General features: G+C 36.6%; 1 protein-coding gene across 1 annotated transcript in view; it reads left to right on the top strand.

Moving 5' to 3' along the window:
- The first annotated feature begins 2,495 nt into the window (after window positions 1-2,495).
- The window catches only part of LOC594771 (activated CDC42 kinase 1), a 40,071-nt gene continuing 20,071 nt past the window's right edge, over window positions 2,496-22,495 (top strand). The window contains exons 1-5 of the mRNA XM_030986779.1: window positions 2,496-2,616; window positions 5,005-5,297; window positions 17,419-17,646; window positions 18,801-18,953; window positions 20,817-21,002. Coding sequence (XP_030842639.1) covers window positions 5,064-5,297; window positions 17,419-17,646; window positions 18,801-18,953; window positions 20,817-21,002 — 801 coding nt within the window. The 5' untranslated portion in view covers window positions 2,496-2,616; window positions 5,005-5,063. The remainder of the gene's footprint in view (window positions 2,617-5,004; window positions 5,298-17,418; window positions 17,647-18,800; window positions 18,954-20,816; window positions 21,003-22,495) is intronic.

Raw genomic sequence — 22,495 nt, 5'->3', positions numbered from 1 at the left:
ATACAACAGTCCAGTTAAGTGATAACACAGCCTGTACCATTCATTATGTGTGTTTGTTCATTATTTAATTAGTTAGTGAGTTAGTTGCTGGACCTAACTAACGAACGAACTAACTAATCTACTAACCAATTAATTAACTTACTAATTAATTAATTAATTAATTAACAAACAAAATGAATGATACATAGCTACTTATCACTTTGCTTGACTGACCAATTACCATGCAGTAAACATACATGAAATAAAAATATACCTCAACTAAAATTTTTTCTCTTTCCTTTGGTAATCTAATTCCTTGTCTGAATTTGCTCCAATATCATTAACAACTTGTAATTACAAAAAAAAGAATTCTCACACATCTTTTCAACCAACAATCGTCAAGAGTTAGATTTTAACGGGAGGCGTTGCCTTGATCCGACTTCCATGCAAACTTTCTTTGAGAAAATATGGAATTGTATTGCCAATCGACAAATCTACACCTTGGATAGTCTATCTACACAATTATCGTCTAGCTTTTTGAATAAGTTGAATGTTTTGCTGACGTAAAATTGAAGGCATTTTCTTGGGGGTGGGGGGGGGGGGGGGGGGGTGGGTCCATTGCGGTAAAAGGCGCATCCAGTAAGTGATTCACAAACGGGGGCAAAATATCCTGCGGTGGTGGATGCAACTGGAATATATTTGTAGGTCTACAACGAAATAGAGCAAATCTATGGCAGTGAGCTTTTTTTTTAAATCTGGTTTGTTTTGGTTGTGTGCTTTCTTGGGTTTTTGAAATTGTAGTGAATTTGTTGACTCCCTCCTTTTTATTTCTTTGTTTGTTTTCCATTACCAGAAAGTAGGGTGAACTTTAGTTATTACTATGCCTTTCCACGTAAGCGTTTGTGATTCTCATTGTTGAAAAGAAAGTTAGGGTATTTTAATCGTAGAATTAAAAAAGAATTTGGTGCAGTTTAGACCTATAAGACAGCAAATATTACAGATCACAGAGATTTGAAATGAGACTGCAAAAGTATGATTTTAAGAAAAAAGATAAATGATCGAGTAAGAATAAAGTGGGATATTGGGAGAAATACGTAAGATTGGAAGATTGTTTGTGGAATTGTAAAATATAATTTTAGAGAAATTTAGGGCTGTAGTATAGTTATTTTTATTTGGAGAGGATAAATGTCTCATTTACCAAAGGCAAGAACATGTATAAATAAGTAAATATGGAAATTTGGAACTTGACGATCGACAAGGAAGCTCATTGCATTTTGTCCTTTTCTGAAAGAGCGCCCTCATATTTCAATTCCTTCTCTCTCTCTTTCTCTCTCTATCTGTCTGTCTGTCTGTTTCGCTCTCTATCTCTCTCTCTCTCTCTCTCTCTCTCTCTCTCTTAATCGCGCGCCTTCTTTCCCCTCTCTCCCTTCTCACTCTCTCCTTCTATCCCTCGCCTCTCTCTATATACAATGTATACCAAGCTCCCTTTTCTTTTCTTTTCTTTTCTTTCCACTCTTTTCAACACTCAGCCTTTCTGTGTCGCTTTCGGCCTCGCCTCATCACCTTCCTCACTCTCTCTTCCTCTAAAAACAACAAATATACTCTGTGATAATAATAATCATATAATTTAATCATCAATACATACTAGGGTTTAAAATATACAAATGACACCCCACCGGGTGCTCGAATATGAATATATAGTTCATTATTTTAAAAGGAAAGTGACGGGAAGGGGGCGGGGCTATCATATGAAAATGGCACTTGTAGAAGCTTAAACTTAAGTTCGAAAATGTAATTTACTACTAAATTAATAAAAATTATGAAAGACATGCTCTATAATCAAAAGCATGTTCATCTTTTAAAGAAGCTTTATAAAGTGAAAAGTGATATTAGCCGACAGCTCTTCCAAATTATTATTATTTTTTAAGTTAAAAGAAAAAGAAAAGAAAGAGAAATATTTATTGAGATATGCTAAGACTATTCAAATTTGTCGATAGGATGTTTAGGGGGACCGATCGAGTCACCCCCCCCCCCCCCTAGTCTGCAAGCACAAACCCTGGTCAGTCGTAAAAGTGAGTCTGCACTATAAGACTACCATAGGCCATGTACTGTAGCTGCTCCTGACACAACCAGTAGGTAGCTGGGCTAGACTTCTCTCAAGGCACAATGATTTTTTGATTAAGTGTCAAATTAGGATCTGTGCCTGCAGACTACCCCCCCCCCCCCCCCACCACCCTTCTACTAAATCCTGCCTTCACACTGGTTGCATGCTCCCCCTCCCCACTAATTTTGGTACTATCTTGCCTGCAGTATCACACGTATTATACCCTTCAAATTAATATCTTATACATCAACATACAAATGGAGACGAGAAACAGTGTTTTGTTGTTGTTGCATGATGAACAGCCTACTGCGTTATGGCAATCAGTCAAATTTATATTATTACCAACTATCTTTTTCCCTTTTTCAGTAAAATTTTTAATTAAGGATACCATACTCCAGGAAATTAACCTGCTAGAGTTATTTGTGAATGAACTTTGTGAAAACCGAACCGGAACTGAGGAAAGCAAGCAAAAACTCATGTTATTTGCGACAGATCTTGAAAGCAGAAAGGAGATTTATCTTGTCAATGTCTGGGTAAGTTCTTTTATCATATCATTTCTAATTATCGTACAATCTAATTATAATGTATCTACAGTTCAGTTTCGTAATCTTAACTGTGTGCGTGAAACTTTTACCAATGAACGTCCGTGGGCGCAGGCCAAAACTCGCTTGACAGTGCAGTTTGCTCTCCCATTTCAGGATTTGTGAATTCTGTCCGTGAATTGAATGACACAATATACCGGCTGTGCAGCTGTGGTGTGGTAAAGTCGCAGAGTGCATGAGTGCAGAGTCGGGAATAACATACAGATGATTCACTCTCAACTTGGTCTAGCCTTAAAGTTAAAAGGGTAGACTAGTTGATAATAAGAAAAATGATATTGATAATGATATGATCTCTCTCTCTGTTGTTGTCCCTCCGCTTTTCTGAGATCAGCGAGTTTATCGCATTCAAAGATTACGCTGAGCACTGTAAATATGTTATAAAATCCTTAGTTGGAGGGTATGGAGTGCAGGCGATAGGCATGAATTTTGTAAAGACTGATAGTGAAGTGTCATCTTTAAAATAGAATCATTGACAGTGGAGGGAAGGTATGGATCATATGGCAAGAGAATAGCGCAAGTCGGATGGGAAGGGTACTGGGTGTTGAGCAGTGGTGTATTTGGTGCAGAGTTGAGGACATTATGCAGGAGTCTACCTCTAGGGTGTCTGAACGATTTTTCAATTTTCAATTTGGGATCGTTTTTCACCATTTTTGTTGGATATTGGAGTAAAAAATGTAATCAGAATAATACCTTTCAAATTTCAAGACTCACCGATGTTTCTATCAAAAGATACAGCCCCTCAAAAACTGTGCAATATTCATAGCATTTTGGTCAGAATGGACAGAAAAGTGGTTCACGCAGAGTTATAATTTCTGCTCAAAAGCTGCACAGCTAATGCACAGCACGATATGCAAAGCGTGGAGCAAGGGTATTTTCAAACTGTTGTAACAAATGATCCCTTGGGACTAGAGAAAAAATAAGTGCATGGATATATTCTTTACAGCTGGCCCAACTTATCCCTCGGGGGGGCAGTTCGTGAAATTGGTAAATCTCCGAGTTACCATGGAAACGATGTTTGAATCGCTGTTTTGAGCAAGATATATTTAGAATTCCGGGGGTGGCCCCCTATGGGGAATATGGAGAAAACCTGCTCTTTCATATGACACCACATTTATTGAGTTTCACCTTCAGGATCATTTGTTATAAAGGTTTGAATTTCAAATTTTTCATAAAATCATTGACCAATTTTGCTTGGTCGCGCAATGCATGTAGACCACATAGGGAAGTGTGCAATCTCTATGGGAAAGATTTTAGCACACAACATCGGGTGTGGATCAGACACCCTACTACCTCGGGAAGAACTTTGCGAATTGAGCGCTGTACAGTGAGTCAGTCTCATTGACATTGGCCGATCAGCTCGAGTGGCTTCCAATTTAAGTGAGAGAGGGCCTACTTAACTTAAGCACAACTTATGTTCAATGGCAATGTCAGTACGTAAGAATATGTCACACCACAGAGATTTTGACATATCATGCTTTAAACAGGTTACGCACATAACTGACGTACACGCACACACATATTAAAATAGAAAAATCAACGAACATCTCAGAATAAATTTCCAGTTTTTAACTTAAATAGATCTATGACGGAAATGAGAATTGTTCAAATGTTTTAAAAAAATAGTTAAGTAAGACATAGATCTAGGTCTAAGACTTAACCTTTTAAGGATGCTGAAAAATCATAACAAATACATGTAGACTCTAGATCTAGAGGGTTTGACTGAAATATCATAATTTTGGTATCCGTTAAAACAGAAAATCGCAAACCTCCTCTTCGCACCAATATCTTATAACATTGAGTGAATGGAGGCCAGCGATAGCCAATAAGAAGAACCCTTGTTTACTTTATTGTATTGATCACTAAACATAAACTGAAGCTCTCATACCTGTGTCCATCTCCTCCCCCTTTCTATTTTTTGTTCCCTCTCCTTTCTCTTTCTTTCTCTCTCTCTCTCTCTCTCTCTCTGGCTCTTTCTCTCTCTGGCACTTTCTCTTTCTGTTTCTCTTCTCTCTCTCTCTCTCTCTCTCTCTGGCTCTTTCTCTCTCTGGCACTTTCTCTTTCTGTTTCTCTTCTCTCTCTCTCTCTCTCTCTCTCTGGCTCTTTCTCTGGCACTTTCTCTTTCTCTTCTCTCTCTCTCTGTCTTTCTCTTCTCTCTCTCTCTCTCTCTTTTCCTCTCTCTCTCACTCACTCTCTCTCTCTCACTCTGTGTGGATCGTTGATGACGTGGGTAAGTCACATTGATGTTAAAAGTAAAAGCATCACTAAGTCCTAGAAGCACCCCGATACCAAATGTTGTATTACGTCTCATCCTGTATGCAGATTGAGATCCATGGCAACTGATTCATCATACTAAGAACTGCGGACATCAGTGTTCCACCATGGTGGAGGGGGAGGGAGCCCAGTGGTTGGAAGAGCTCCTGGAGGAGACTCAGCTCCAGAAGTTCCTGACGAAGATCCACGACGATCTCCAGGTGTCGCGTCTGGACCATTTCCAGTACGTGAGGACGGAGGACCTGGAGAAGATCGGGATGGGGAGACCAGCGGCCAGGAGGCTCCTGGAAGCTGTCAAGAGGAGGAGGAGAAGATCCGGATCCCAGAGTATTTTAGGCAGAGTAAGTCTGATCATTTGTTTTAAAGCTTATCTGTACTAGTTAGTTTATAGGAGGGATTAGACCACCCAGCAAGGTCACTGACAGGTGGCTATCTCATGGACTCAGCTCTGGGGGACCAACAGGCACCCATTAGTCATTGTTTTCAATATAGAGGGAGCAAGTAGCTACAAATAGTACAGTGTTGTGGCTTTAAGCCTTGCCCACACATGACGGAAATGAAAGCAGAACAAAATAACATGATATATAATAATGAAGTGAACTTCACATCACTCCGATTTAAAATGAGTTCACTGTACGTATATGCTTTTCTTAACTATTACAAAAGGCACGTGGTGAAATGACTATTGGTACGATACTCATATTCATGCTTATCTCTGATTGGTCATGTCCTTTCCGCCTTCACTGGTTAGTACTACTTTTCCGCAGCCTCAAACTATGATGACTTCTGGAGGGCGTTTCACATAACTTGTCATCAGTAACAAATGACAGTTTTTGTTATTTAAACTACTGAAATCCTTGCTTCTGATTGGTTGTCAACAGATTTTTCACTGATTTTTGTCATTTGTCATTGAAAAAAGGCTTTGTGAAACGGGTCCCTGATCTCACTGTTTAATTGAGGTGCTAATCCTGCTTTGTTTCTGGGGCCAAATAATCCCGTACTATCTTTGGTGCTGGACCTCTTTGGTAAAACCAATTAACTGAGTATGAAAACAAAGTGGGCTAAACTGTTCTTAAGGTAAAGCTAAGCAATATTAGGTTGAACAGCTGTTTTAGGTTGGCAGTCATTGACAGGAAACTGACAACTTGATCTACAGACTACAATGTATAGTCCATTGATTTTTGTACATGTACATGTATATCCATGGACAAACTATGGACACCATGGCATCATTGTAACATACTGTACAGTACATGTATGTCCATGATTCCAAGCATTTTGAATATCATTAAGGATCAGTAGGAATGAGAGGTTGTGTGCCACCTTTTTTCTTCTTTCATTTGGCCAGGTGTCTGCTCTTTGTATTACGGTACTTTTTCTTTCTGATGAGCCTTGTAATCTCTTATGTAATCTCTTACTACAGTGTATCAGTAATCGACAACTAGTCATTTTGTTGTTGTCTACATTCACAATCACATCATTTATATTTTATGTACGTGTTAGATGTGTGTAAATTACGCATTTATATTTTATTATATGTTCCACCATAACTTACATGTTTGGATCAATAAAACATGAAGTACACAAAAATAATGAGTCCATGTAAGTAACATTCTAATTCGCTGGAAACGTAAGTCTTTCCACACGCAAAGCCATAATTCTGAAGTCCAACAGACAGACTTTGTTGTTTGATAAATATTTTAATGGCATTTATCATTCAATTTTTCATATTTTTGCCATCCATTGTAAGCCTGGTTCATCCTTGACTAGTTCTTTGAAATTCCCGTTTACGCATGAATTACTTGAACCTGGGCAGCTATTTTGATGAAAGCTGAGCTGACCCAAAAGAAATGCTTTGTCACAGAGTAATACTTGCATGCCAAGTTGCCGACTCCCTTCAGCTAACCTTTAATTGTGCCCTTCACAAAGTAATGCTACCTGTGTACTGTTTCTCTAGGAAGAAAAATATTGATTGGACAAACATGTCTAGAAAGGGCAACGCTCTCCAGTGGTCACCCCCACCCCCTCCTAACCCCCCCCCTTCCTGTTTCTTCTCTGGGGCAATAATAGACAGGTTAGACTGTGTATGGTAGGATCACTGTACTAAGAACTAAGAAGTATTTAGAAGTGTCATAGTTGAGTGGTTTGAGCACTTGACTTGAAATGCAAAGATCGCGGGTTCGATCCCCAACAGGGCATGAATGTAAAATTTAGCAAGGCATTTATCTACATTTGCCACTCCATACCCAGGAGAGATATATACTGTAGGGACCTGATAGGATGACAACAGTCTTGTGTTGATAATTACGATACATATACATGTACATGTATGCCCTTATGGTGAGCATATGGTAGAAGTACCGTAAATCTCCGTGTATAAGATGCACTTTTTTGCCGCCGAAAAAAATTGAAAGTCGGGGGTGAGCCTTATACACAGGTACAGATTTTTTTTTTTTTAATTTTTTATAAAAATTTTTAGGTTTCGATTTATGGCGCTATGCCTGGCAATGTCTCCAGCTCAGTAATCGGTGTGTTGACTCACCACTCGGAAACTACAACAACACTAAAACTTTTCTGTCCTCTTGGTTTAAAAGTAATCTTTCTAATAGATCTCAATATGTAGTTTATAGTAATAATTCCTCAATTTTTTTTATATAACAAATGGTGTACCACAAGGTTCTATCCTAGGACCTAGGTACTCTATTGTTTTTAATTTACATTAATGATCATACACATTCTTCTAAAAACAACATTGTTACTATTATTTGTGACAAGTTTACAAGCACAAATCAGAGCCTTTAACTGCACCTCGATGTTAAATGAAGGTCCTTCCCCGCGTGGGTTTTCGGCAACAAAACAACATATACACAGGTGCGCCTTATACACAGGTGCGCCTTATACACAGAGATTTACGGTACTCCCCAGGGAGTGGAGATGGTGCATATTACATGTACAGGTGTATGTGTACAAATGAATAAGATGAAAGAGGTAATAATGTCTGTAAAGGTAATAATGTCTGTAAAGGGCATAGAGAATTAGAGATGGTACATTATTTCATATTTAACTAAGCGCTAGTATATCCAGATTATTATTACTGTTATTATTGTTGAGTAAAGGCTGTTGGCTCTCATGAGATGCCATGGATATGATTCTTTAGTAGTTGATTCCTACATCCTTGGATAAGGTATTTCACCCAGATTTGCCCCTCTCAACCCAGGGCCACGTCTCACAAAGAGTCGATATTAATTGCAACTTGTTTGCAATTAATATCGATCAATTGCAACTACACACATACACAATAGGAGACTGCAATACAAACTTGCGATTGATAAGGGGTCTTGTGAGTGATTTGGATCAATCACAACTCTTTGTAAAACGGGGCCCAGGTGTATTCAATGGCAATGCTTGGGGGTAATAAATAAAACTATAATTATATTACTTTGAGTTCAAGTCGTTGCTACATTTAAGGTATGAATGTGTTAGCAAAGCAAATAATACTAAGCTGGAAGAATTGTTGAATATACTTTAATTTTAGCCAATGTTATTTTTCATTCAATTATTGTGTAATTAATGTAAACATACAGTATGTATTGAAATTATGTTAACCTCACGTGAGAAAAAGAAAGAAAGAAAAAAATTATATATATTAGGGTTATTGTCAAGAGCTGTATTTAAAGGTAAAGACCAGTTATGGTCATGCGATTGCATTGTGAAAGAAACGTTGTGGAATCGATCAGAAAAGGTTGATCGTCTAGCACCTAGCATCTGCAAGGTTCTGGAATCATCAAAATGATAAGAAATTTGGCCCATTCTTTGTAAAGTTACAAGCACTATACACAGAAAGATGTATATGGGACTACCCTATATCTCTCACAGACCATGAGAGAAACAAATTTACCAAATATATGAATTAGTAGGCGGTTTCCTGGCAAATTTTGTATCATCATGTATTAGTTAAAACACATTCTTTCACATGATTGGTAATGAGAGCTTCCATTTCATTTTTTGAAATTGGGGCGTTTCCAATACTGGTCTTTACCTTTAATGCTGATGAGTGTTATTCCTAAGTATTAGCTTATTAGCTGAGTATTATTACATTCCCCACTGTCATAGGAATTTTTAATCAATCATTGCAATAATATGCTTTTTCCTCTGTACAAAGATTTTGAGGAACTTATGCAAGCCAATAATATTTGAGTTCAGCCAAGACCTACAGTACAGTACACTGTACATGCATAATGGATGTACAATGTATTGACCTTATTTAATTCAGGTGAAATGAGTGGAAATGAAGTCTAATGAAATGACCCGTGTCCATGGACATGTCTGTATATTGTACACTCCTGGGTCGTATTAACTTCCGTTGAAATACATGTGTAACATGTGTAGCTCTAGAGGAGAGAGAGAGAGAGAGAGAGAGAGAGAGGAAGAGCTTAATTTGGTATGCCCTTATTTTTGGAAAATGCAAACTGTACTGACCTGAATTGTAAATAGGTTTCATTTTGGGTAATACAACTATTATGTCAATTGTTATTAAAGTATTAGTTGAAATTTTCAGTTGACCACACCAAATGATCTACCAGAATTGATTTTTTTTTTTGTCTTTTTGTAAGGATTCAGGATGGTTTCAACTTAAGATTTGTTCATATCTTAAATGCTTGTAGCCTGAAGGGGCGTTAACTCTGTGTACATGTACACTGTACAGTGAAACCTGTACAGTACATGTATGTAAAGATCGCTCAAGTGAAACATGAAAAGTGGTCTTTATGTACAGGTTCCTTTAGTACATGTACAGGTTTCAATGAGAAACCACAGTCAAGGAAAATACAACATGTGGTCTTTGTAGACAGGTGGTAACTAAAGCCCCTGGTTTAGGGTTAAAGGTACATTGTTTTGTGTTTTATTGGTTAAAGCAGGGACTTGGAAGTCCCTGGTTACAGTTAATTGATTTACATGTAGAGTCAGGAATTGACCATGGGGCAATTGTTGCTGGAACATACTGTACTGTACCTTCTACAATAAAATATTACTATGATTCAAGGAGAATGAAATTCAACAAACATCAGCTGATACTCTTATAATTCAAATTGTCAGCCAGTCAATTATATCTTGAAATTACTCCTATTTGATCACATACATGCAAGGAAAATAATCTCTTCGAAGTTTACAGAAATTTTCCCTTCTTCATGTAGCCATAAGTCGGGTGTATGAAGGGTGTTGTACATGTACATGGTACAGTGCAGTACATGTAGCCTACAGTATACATTATGTAGCATTACATACCAAATAATATAATCAACCCATCCATTTTACATCCGTCTAATGTACTATATGTGAAGTACTAATAACAAGTTTACACTATAAAAATAGGTTCTAAAGTGTACATGAACATCCGAGTATTCCACATTTACTGTAATGGCTGCATAATGACCACTTGACCATTCCCAATCACTGTCGTATTACAAAGGAAACCATTTTGGATGAATGAAAGAAGTCTTCATGAAAGGCTAGTTGAAGAGCCATCTGGAGGGGTGCCAATTTGCAGTGGTGATTGATGTCGACGCTGGTGTCTAGTAGCTCAGGATATGAACTTTACAGTAGGCTGAGCACAGACGAATCGTGATCATTCTCAGAAGTGACGATCGTTCCATATAATAAATCCATGATCGTGTAAATGCCAAGAAATTGGAAAGCCGCAACTGACGCACATGCAAGAAACTCTGAAATTGCATCTTTGAGTTTTGTAACAATACCATATACTGTATTACACAAATTCATGGTTTTTATGCCTCCGTTACGAAGTAGCCGGAGGCATTATGTTTTCGGGTTGTCCGTCCGTCCGTACGTCCGTACGTACGTACGTACGTACGTCTGTACGTACGTACGTCCCGTTCTCGTGATCGCGTTATCTGAAGAACTGGTTGATGGATTCCTGCCAAACTTTGGTCATATATGTATCTTGTAGAGCCGATGAACTGATTAGATTTTGGGGTTACGAGGTCAAAGGTCAAAGGTCACAGGGCTCATTATGTATGCAAAACGAGCTCGTGATCGCGTTATCTGAAGAACTGGTTGATGGATTCCTGCCAAACTTTGGTCATGTATGTATCTTGTAGGGCCGATGAACTGATTAGATTTTGGGGTTACGAGGTCAAAGGTCAAAGGTCACAGGGCTCATTATGTATGCAAAACGAGCTCGTGATCGCGTTATCTGAAGAACTGGTTGATGGATTTCTGCCAAACTTTGGTCATGTATGTATCTTGTAGAGCCGATGAACTGATTAGATTTTGGGGTCACGAGGTCAAAGTTCAAAGGTCACAGGGCTCATTATGTATGCAAAACGAGCTCGTGATCGCGTTATCTGAAGAACCGATTGATGGATTGCTGCCAAACTTAGGTCATGTATGTTACTTGCAAAGCTGAAAAACTGAATAGATTTTGAGGTCACGAGGTCAAAGGTCACAGGGCTCATTATGTATGCAAAACGAGCTCGTGATCGCGTTATCTGAAGAACCGATTGATGGATTGCTGCCAAACTTAGGTCATGTATGTATCTTGTAGAGCCGATAAACTGATTAGATTTTGGGGTCACGAGGTCAAAGGTCAAAGGCCACAGGGCTCATTATGTATGCAAAACAAGCTTGTGATCGCGTTATCTGAAGAACCGATTGATGGATTGCTGCCAAACTTAGGTCATGTATGTTACTTGCAGAGCCGATGAACTGATTAGATGTAGGGGTCACAAGGTCAAAGGTCAAAGGCCACAGGGCACATTATGTATGCAAAAAGAGCTCGTGATCGCGTTATCTGAAGAACCGATTGATGGATTTCTGCCAACTTAGGTCATGTATGTTTCTTGCAGAGCCAATGAACTGAGTAGATTCTTGGTTCATAAGGTCAAAGGTCATGGGCTCATTATGTATGCAAAAATAGCTTGTAATCACAATATTCTGAGAACCTGTTAATGAATTACAATTGAACTTGAATTCGAAAAAATTTCTTCTGTTTTGGTTTGTAAAATTGCTCTATGACGGAGGCATCATTTTCGACTGCGCGCAGTTGAAGTTCCATCTAGTTTAAAGTATTGTTTTGTACAAAGAGGCTTAGTTAATAGAATAATTGTATTCCTCATGATTATTTTCTTTGAAAATAAATCCCATAAAGACGTGGATTGTAAAGCCACAACTGATGCACAAGAAATTCTAATATTGCATCTTTGAGTTTTGTAACCATACCACATATTACACAAATTCTTTTTTTTTTTAAAGTATTGTTTTGTACAAATAGAATAATTTTATTTCTAAATAAAGATTATTTTCTGTTGAGTTAATTAAATGGATTCCCATAAAGGTGTGGATTGTACATGTACAGTACATGTAGATCATTTTAAAGATAAACTTGAGTTCTGGTAAAAAAAGAAAATTAATTCTCACAGAATCTAACGAAACTTACATGTACACTGAATGTTCAAGATTACAAATAACTGTCATGTGCCAAACAATTTTTGAAAAAAATGTATACTGGCTGAGTAATGAGCATAGAAGGATAAGGAAATCAGGGTAGTACTGGCCCCGACACTGTGTGTGTTGTCCCATATACATCTTTCTGTGTAAGTGATTGTTACTTTACCAAGACTCTGCCAAATTTATGATGATATTGAAGACTCCAGAACCTTGCATTTACACTTCATTACTTACATGCTATATGATCAACTTTTCTGTTCCATTCCACACCTTTTCTTTCACAATTACCAGAACTCAAGTTTATCTTTAATCCTTTTGCGACAAACATTTCTCATTTCGTGGTTTGGCTCGATACCTTTGAATTCAGAGTCCTCGACCTGAATGATAAAATATGCCAGATGCATGAGTAGAAAGCAAAGGGCAGAAATTTCTGCACACATTGCATCCATTCCATTTTTGTTTCATGACTACATTTATATTGCATTTGCAGAGCTGCCAACCATTCCGTTTTTGCCGGAATTACTCCGTTTTTCCCTCCAAATTACGGCATTACGTTTTTTCTTCATAAAATATGTTTTTTAATTTTTTTAAATTTTGTTTATTTTTGTTTATTTTTTTATTTTTTTATTTTTTTAAAATTTTTTTTATTTTTTTTTTTTTTTTTTACATACCGCACGTCAAACAACTGCCCTAAAATGGTGATTTGATCACAAATTCAATAGAAAACTAAATTTATAACATACTTGAAAAGAAAAATATTCTCAAGAAGAATGAAATGCCGATAATACCAAAATAACCACACAAAAAATTCCTCCTTGTATGGAAAAAAACAGCATGATGAATGAACATTTCTGCATTGGAAGTGTGTCGCGCGTGGTTGTAACTTTCGTTTTTATGAATTCCTTTTTTTGGCTTGAAATTCCTTTTCTTTTGCCATCATGATTCCTTTTTTTGATCGCACAAGGTTGGCAGCTCTGCATTTGATGCTAGGATTTAAAAAAATGAAATTACTTTAAAATCCTTAAACTGGCAATGGCAACATGTTGATACATGTAGATTCAAAATCAATGCTTTTTTTTGGTCAACTTGGCAATGTTATCAAATTTTTGACATTCTTACCCAAGTTTGTTTTCATAGACATTAATTTACAGTGTATTTGAACAATATGGCAATTATTGTTGCCTATTAAAAATAACAATGTATGGGATCAATTTAGCCATATAAATGAATTCATCCTGCCCTGAGAGGGTTAAGTTGGGCTTCAGTTGTGGTAGAGTATTAGTAAATTGACAATCTTGATTTCCACTATCCACCTACATCCATTGTCAGAATTGTAGTAAAATTTGCAAAGAAGTACATTTTATGTCAGTGTTGACTGTGCCGTAACTAAATGTTAGTAGTGAAAACAGTACTTTACAAAGAATAAATATTATAATCACTTGATATCCTTTTATTATAGCGTAAAAATACATTTGAACTCAATTTTGTCTGATTTTGTAATGGCTAATAACAGGAAGTTAATTTTTGCAGTATCAAACAGAACTTGTAAACGTGTACATGAACATTTGCATTACAATTACACGGGTATGTATTTAATAGGGAACCAATCACCATCCATTGTTCAAGGTTTATAGCTTCTCCCTCCGTCTTTAAAGATAAAGACCAGTTATGGTCATGCGATCGCATTGTGAAAGAAACGTTGTGGAATCGATCAGAAAAGGTTGATCATCTACATGTAGCATATAATGTAGGTATTGGTGTGTACTGCAAGGTTCTGGAATCATCAAAATGATAAGAAATTTGGCCCAGTCTTGGTATAGTTACAAGCACTGTACACAGAAAGATGTGTATAGGACTATGCACATGTGTGTGACACGTGCATTATATCTATCAGGTCTAAATAGATATAATAATTTACCAAATATATCAATTAGTAGGCGGTTTCTTGGCAAAATTTGTATGATCACGTATTAGTCAAAACATATTCTTTCACATGATTGGTAATAAGAGCTTCCATTTCATTTTTTGAGAGGGGGGAGGGGCGTTTCCAAAACTGGTCTTTACCTTTAAAGAAAAAATGTGCGCTGCATTCGAGCTCCTGCGCTTAGATTGGCGCGGAGAAAATTGGACCGCTGCGGACCATTAGGTGGAAAGGACGAGGAGAGTGATGAAGGCTCGGCAGACAGCCCGCTTCTAATTGCCTACCGACCCTGCATTGGTGGCTTGATCAAACGGATTAATATTTCAGGCATCAATTTATGCTCTCTTGACACGATCACCACGGCGATGAAGGAGACAGAGGAGGGAGGAGACGTCGCATCCATGCATTGGTGATGTAGTACTGGACGATATCGTTTGGATACTTCATGGAACATGGTTGATCGGGTGAACGTGCTAATGTTATGCAGACTCTACTACATGTTTGGTATTGAGAGTAACCTGGATAGGATGACCTTGCTTAACTGAATTTATTTTTGAAAAATAATGTAAGTCCTCATTTTAAATGCTTTTCATGGCATTGATACCTACCACTTTTCCTGTTTGTGAATTTTCTGTTTTGTCTCTTGTGATAATTTACAAAATACCAACTGCTAATTTGATGCAGAATTTGTTTTGCATTGAGGTTACCTTACAATTACATTTAAAAGTCTTTACCCAAATATACAGTACTCATTGTTTTGTATTCAATGATTTTCTTTGCTTTTGCAGAATAAATGATAATAATAATAAATGTCCTCATATACATGTATTAATGACAGCCTATATACATGTATTAATAACAGCCTATAGATGTGGAAAATACGTGTAGGAACCAGGAGGACACGAATATAACAGCTGAATGTTAGAAATTGATATATACTGATATAATTATATAGTTTGAAGTCTATGACTGAATTGAAATTGGAAAGTATATTTTGTGTCAATTTTTATCAAATCAATTACTAAATAATGAAATTCGATGCTACAATTGTATTTGTCAATTACCAAAATATATACTTGGACATTAATTTTTTTAACAAAAACAAACAAATCAGTGATTTTAAATTCAATCGAGTTTATCATCAATTGTAAACTATGAATAAACTATAAATGTAAACTATGCAATGTACCTTTTATAGCAACTCAAATGTGTGATTATTTAGAAGTAAATGACCAAAATTTTACTACAAAATTCATGAGAACTCTTTAAATAATGATAAGTCAACTTTTATAACAAATGTGTGTATAATACGATACAGCTTATTCTCCGTGAGATGCAATCAAGAAATCTGTTGTAAATTCATTCTCTCCGTCTCTCTCCTTTGCTACATTGTATGTCTTTCTTCCTCCCTTTTCCCACCTCATCCTCCTTCTCCGCTAAACTTTACCATTACGTTCTACATTACATAAATAGTATTATATTTTTAGATTGAACGAACCCCATAATTAATTTTTCATATTATAACTGATACTTCTGACTGCTAATGATCTTAGAACAAGTATATATGTTTGTATGTATATGTTTACATGTTAGGCCCTGCCTGAGTAATATCAACGTCCTGGGCCACGATTTTCACGTCTTTATAATATGTCTATTCACTATGTGAAGGAAAGATTCCTTGTTATCTTATTTTGTATTGTTATATTGTTACATTGTATATGCTTTTCTATGGAAATAAATACTACTTTTCATACCATTCTTCCTCATTACTTTTTCTGTATTATTTAGTATCTTTTTAAATATAGAATTTTAAGGTACATCATTGTACAGTCAAACCTGCCTCAGCGACCACCTGTCTATAACAACTTCCTGTCCATAATGACCACTAATAATTCCCCCGCAGAAAATTCATGTAAATGTACTAACTAACCTGCCTAACGCGACAAGCGACTGCCTATTTTGACGCCACATGAAAGACGTAGATGTACACTGTAGTGTTGCCACAACAACGGCCACAGAGGTAGTGCTGTCAGCAGTCGATTGCTGGCTCTCAGCAGCGGTATTGGCTCACTATAATTTAGTACAGGGGATGTCCCCTCTTTGAAATAGACCGAAGCTTCGTCGACAAACAAACAGGAAACAGAATTTTTGTGAAAATGTCTGTACAAATGAGATGGAAAAGTAGCTCAAAAGAGATACATGTACAGTATGTCACAGAGTTGCCAATTTCTGTTTGATCAATTGGAACTTAAATAATTATAAACTTTCTTACTTTTTTAGATTACACTGATCTGTTCCACATATTCTGTTTTTAAAAGCCCCACTGTACTGCTTCTTGCGCCCTCTATATAACAAACAATGCCTAATTGGTGCCTGTTGGTCCCCCATGATCCCCTTTTTCTTATGTTAATTGAGAGCCGAGTTAGTGACCTTGCAGGGAGGTCTAATCCCCTGGCCAAACTAGTGCAGACAGGCTTTAAAACAAAATTATTCCAGGGTGGACTTAGCATTATTCAGATATGACACTGTAAACTGCAAGCAAAAGTAAAGGGTAAACAAATAGTAGAAATAATTTTCGGCATCATTTCATTGAGAAGTGAGAGAATAAAAAAAAAAACCACATCAAGCATTTTCTATTGTATGTACCCTGCATAATTCATTTGTAATAAATCAATTATATTTCTTTTGGCAGTTTTCATTGTTGATATCAGATTATAGCCTGCATCCTTGTGTGATAATTTGATACCAATGTTTTGAACATGGATCAATCAAAATATTCATTTTAGAGGGTTGTATGTATTTTTTGTTGCAGAGAAGCACGCATACATGTATATTTTACAAGATATTGGTGTGTGTTTGATTACGAATAATACATGTAGGAAAGAAATGGAAAATGTAATATTTTTGACTGAAAGTACAATGTAAATTCTTTTCATAACAGTTTTATTCGTGGAATTAAATGTACAATGTCTCTAATAATGATTTTTGTCGATTTGTTAGTAAGCTGTTAGTTGGATGTGATAATATAACTTCAATTTACGATGAATCTGTTTTTTCGTTTTTTTTTTCTTTTCCAGGTGCTGAATGTAGTCAAACCAGGCGACTCAGTGAACCGCTCTCGAGCTGCCAACTCAAGTCAGCCAGCCACGCAGCCGCTACCAAGCGGTGTGACGAGCACAAGACAGAACATGGAATCTCTGACATGTCTTATCAGCGAGTCTGAACTCACCCTCCATGAGAAGCTGGGCAATGGGTCCTTTGGCGTGGTCCGGAGGGGGGACTGGAAAACTCCCAGGGGGAAGAGAGTGAGTACACATATAGAGCACAGAAGCTGTGACATTGTCTGAATAAATCTGAATAACGTTTGTAATGTTATGAACCAGAGCAAATTTCCTATAGGAAATCTATTTATTCAGATGGTCATATCTCAGCCAATACTTAACTTATTCAATTGGTTTTTGACTTTTGGACATTATTTTTGATGCTCTTTTGGAAGATGAAGTTCAAATTGAGAAATTCTAAAGATATTTGTTTGATGACGTCACACTTCACAACTCTATACTGTAGAGTACGAAAGTGTAATGTCGTACGGGCCAAGTCCTCAAGGTTTCGAGTTCCAAACAATTTTGTGCTAAACAACCGTGTGGTGATCACACCAGCCCCAAACATTGAATTCGCCCTGCTCCAGCCTGTTGCTTCAATGATTTCACAGTGAACCTCATGTGCAGGCTCAGTTGCTTAGAAACAGTAACCGGGATGACGAGCGAGTATGACGTTAGCACTTCGGTACTCTATGAATTCCACATTGATGAAAGTGGTCACAGTGGTTATTCATTAACAGGTGATGGTGGTGGATCACACACTTTGCAAAACCCTATCTGGCATACATTCAGTACTTACCGGTAATGTGATAGTTAAAAGAATGGCACAAGAGCATCTCGTGTTCTATGACCAATGATTCAACGCACCAAACTACAGTTTACATGTATGCACCTTGTAATAATTTCTGTAAAGAGCTTACAGACGTTAATTCGTGTAAAGCACTATGTAAATCCAGGTTATTATTATCATTTCAAATGATATGCAAAACTACATATCAAGGGTTCAGTGACACAAAGACGTAACTCCATATTTTGCCAAAATGAGTATTTGATATCAAAATGCGGGCTTTCCAGGAAACACAAAGACTTAACTCCACCCAACACCCCATTGAAGTCAATGGCTAGTGAAACATAGACTCAATTCCTCGAGGCCCAAGTGCTCAGTGACACAAAAACCACTGTTTCTCAAATTGGAGTTACGTCTTTGTGTCACTGACCCCTCGATGTATAGTTCATTAATTGCCTACAGCCATATATATATATCTCTTGTTATTCTTTCTTGCATGATTCGTGCACATAATTGTATTCTTGAGTGATCATTTAAAATCAAATCTTCTTCCTTTTTTGTTGATTGTCAGGTGGAGGTAGCAGTGAAATGTTTGAGGAGTGAGATGGTCAATCAGCCCGGATTCTTTGAAGACTTTGTCAAGGAAGTCAACACCATGCATCTGTTAGATCATCCCCATCTCGTCCGACTCTATGGCGTGGTGCTCTCCTCCCCTCTCAAAATGGTCAGTCCTTCTTCTCTTTTTTAAAATATTTCCCCTTTCACAGACCCAGGCTCCTATCATAATAAAAATGATACAATACTTCACATTAGAGCCTATCTGCACTAGTTTGGCCAGGAGGGATTAGACCTCCCTGCATTGTCACTGGCAGGTGGTTATCACATCAAATCAGCTCTCAATTACCATAAGAAAAAGGGGACCACAGTTGACCAATGGTCACCGCTTAGGCATTATTTGCTATATAGAGGGTGCAAGTAGCTATAAGTAGTGCAGTGGGGCTTTGAGCAGTAAATATTGTGCTTGCAAACTCTGATATAGGTTCTTGAGAAAAGCATTGTTTTTAATGCAAGACCCACATTATCGCGTTCAGAAACCAAGGACTTGTGGAGAATATTACATATATGGATAATGATATGTATCATTTTAATGCAGATATATCATGAACTGCTATAGCGCTGCTATTATACTGGTACATACAGTATATTAAAGTGCAATTGGGGTTCTTGAAAGGAGTCTTAAAGTGACTCTTGAGAAGTAATATTTGAAGCTCATACTTTAAATATAGTATTACGACGTGAAACTACTGACTTAAGTGAAAAGAACAAAATATGTTGCTTGGTACACTTTAATGTAGGGTTGAGCCTACTTTTCCCTTACACCTTTGTGATCCCCATTAAACAGGATATCCTGACATTGTCTGAGCATTAAACATCATCTTACCTTGTATTGACCTCGAGACATGAAATGTCGGAAGATTATTCATCTTTCAACTCAAAGCAGTTCAGAGTTTTCTTAAAGGTATAGACCAGTTTTAGAAACACCCCCTTCTCAAAAAATGAAATGGAAGCTCTTATTACCAATCATGTGCAAGAATATGTTTTGACTAACACATGTACGTGAAGATACAAATTTTGCTGGGAAACCGCCTACTAATTGATATATTTGGTAAATTATCATATCGATCCGGCCTGGATAGATATCGCGAATGCACTTCAACATTGAACATTTGGGCATATATTTCTGTTTTTTGCAAATTTAGGTTGTTTATTGCCATCTAAACCTCTGAAGGCAATATTTAAACAATATTGAATGGATATATTGCACCCAAAACCCTTGAACCGCAATTTTATAACTACCGGGCTATATCTTTAATAGTTTCAAGTAGTTTCAATTTGATATCATCTCTTTTTCATACTTTGAAAAGTTTTTAGGGCAGAAGGAAAAACTTGCGAATCAAGTCTATGCTCTTTACAGACACTATACCCATGGAAATCTTTCCTGTTGTCAAATATTGACAAAGTCTACATTGCCTGCCAAAATAGTTGAACAAACCAACCAGTAAGCTGGAAGTGATCTGAAAAGGGAAATTAGGGCAGGGTGAAATGTTTAATAGCTTCCGTTTTGAAAGGAAAGATGGCAGGTCTGCGGTTAAAAGATAATTGGGCAATCGATTTGCTTTGTACACTTTTATGTTGGTAGATGAAAAATATGTACATTAATACTTATTTCCAAGGTACACTTCAACATTTGAAAATAATAATCAATCTTGTATCAATTTGTTTTGTATTGGTTTCTGTTGATTGGAAAAAAAAAAAGTGTTGTGCTCTTGCACATTGGGTACCCGCTAAACCCGGGTAGAGAGTGTCAAAAGTGGGAAAATGTGAATCAGTGTATTAAAATTACCATTACAAAGGATAGACTAAATAATCCAAAATATGACATAATAACAGGAATTTCATATTGATGATATTGAAACACAACACAAATATGTGAGAATTTATTTTTTAATCGAAGCTTTTCAAAGTAATGCGTACAATTTTTGGAAATATTACTATTTTGTTCTTTCGTTTGCTTTGTGTTTAATAGGTGACGGAATTGGCCCCGCTTGGTGCTTTGGTGGACAGGTTACGAGAGGACCCTTCTAAATTCCTCATCTCGACCCTGAGCGCCTTTGCATTACAGATCGCTTCAGGCATGAGCTTCCTAGAGTACAAACGATTCATACACAGAGATCTAGCGGCAAGGAATATACTGCTAGCTTCGATGCAAAAGGTAAGATCAAATTCTTTTTATTTCCTTTTTTTAATATATTTTTTATTAAAAAAAATATATATATTTAAAAATATTTATTTGTTTATTTATTTTGTATTAATTAATTAATTAATTTATTATTATTTTATTTTTTGGCTCGGCAGCAAAAATTAGACTGCTAGCTTCAACGTAAATGATATATGAAAGATTAAAATACTAAAAAAAATATGAGGGCCAAATGGTTTTTAGAATACAAGAGATACTGTACATACAGAGACTTTGCAGCAGTGCAAAAAGTAAGATCGAATTGATACAAAAATTGAGAGGCTTGAGCTTTTTAGACTTTTAAGTTTAAGAAATTCAAACATGGAGACTTTGCTGCTAGTAGGCTACTATAAGTGCTTCAATGCAAAAGGGTAAAGTCAAATTATGACAAACTATGATTGTATTATTGTAGAATTTAAGAGCTTGGAACCTACATGTATAGAAACTATCTTGCTAGGAATATACTGTTAGCTTCAATCTTAAGATCATAATGATAAAATTATGAATTCATGAGCTTTTTTCGGATTTAAGAGATTAGAACCTTTATAGACCTGATTGCTAGGAATATACTACTAGCTTCAGTGTAAAAGGTAATACCAAAATGATTATGGTAAAACATACATGTATGAAGGCACAAAATAATTCTGTTACAATGCAAGAGATTGTGCAGTAATGCAAAAAGTAAGATCAAAATGAATGAGAGAGATACTGCTATCTTCAATTAAAAATGATAACAAATATATAAGGCTTTTAGAATATGAAATATTCGTACACAGAGACCTGTCAGCAAGGAGCCAATATAGTCGCACCGTACAACTTTTATGGCATGAAGCTTTCAAGAATTGATTGCAGAATTATTCATGCTGTTGTCTGTTCACTTATCCCAAGTTATTGTGTATTTTAATACCAAGTAGTTTATTGCAAAGCGAAAGGGTGTGAAACTAACTATACTAGAAGATTGTGAGTAGTTGTGAAAAGCTATTGTGTATAAAAGATTTATTGTTTTTGCATCAGTCAATAAACGGAAAGCCACAATGTACTTAGTCTTTAATAATTAAAAGCGAACCTTGGAAAACAGTTGCTTGAGTGAAGTCAAGAAAAAGTGGCTTTCAATTCAAACACATTTCATTCAAGAGAAATGAGACATCTACAGATTTAAGCCTTGTGATTGTGATAGTATCTACAGTACATGTAGTACTGTTCTCTAGGTTTTATGCATGAATTATCGTAAATATTTCTTCTAGTATGAAGAGATATCTGCATCTGTGGGAAATTAATGAAGTTCTTCATGTATGTGTGTACTTTTTACACATCCTTATTCCTTACACATTTTAGTAAATGTTGCTTTTTTGTTTGAGAGTTCTGTAAAAAAAAATGGATAATAAGTCCACGTTTAATACTTTGAGTCTGTTTCTACTCTCACTTTAATGTGCGATTTTCTGTCAAGCTGGGTTTTCCCCTCGAATTAC

The sequence above is a fragment of the Strongylocentrotus purpuratus genome, unplaced genomic scaffold (genome assembly GCF_000002235.5).
Source record: "Strongylocentrotus purpuratus isolate Spur 01 unplaced genomic scaffold, Spur_5.0 spur5_scaffold_16, whole genome shotgun sequence".
Lineage (NCBI taxonomy): Eukaryota > Metazoa > Echinodermata > Echinoidea > Camarodonta > Strongylocentrotidae > Strongylocentrotus > Strongylocentrotus purpuratus.
Note: the sequence above shows the minus strand (reverse complement) of the source record. Positions and strands in the feature narration are given on the sequence as shown.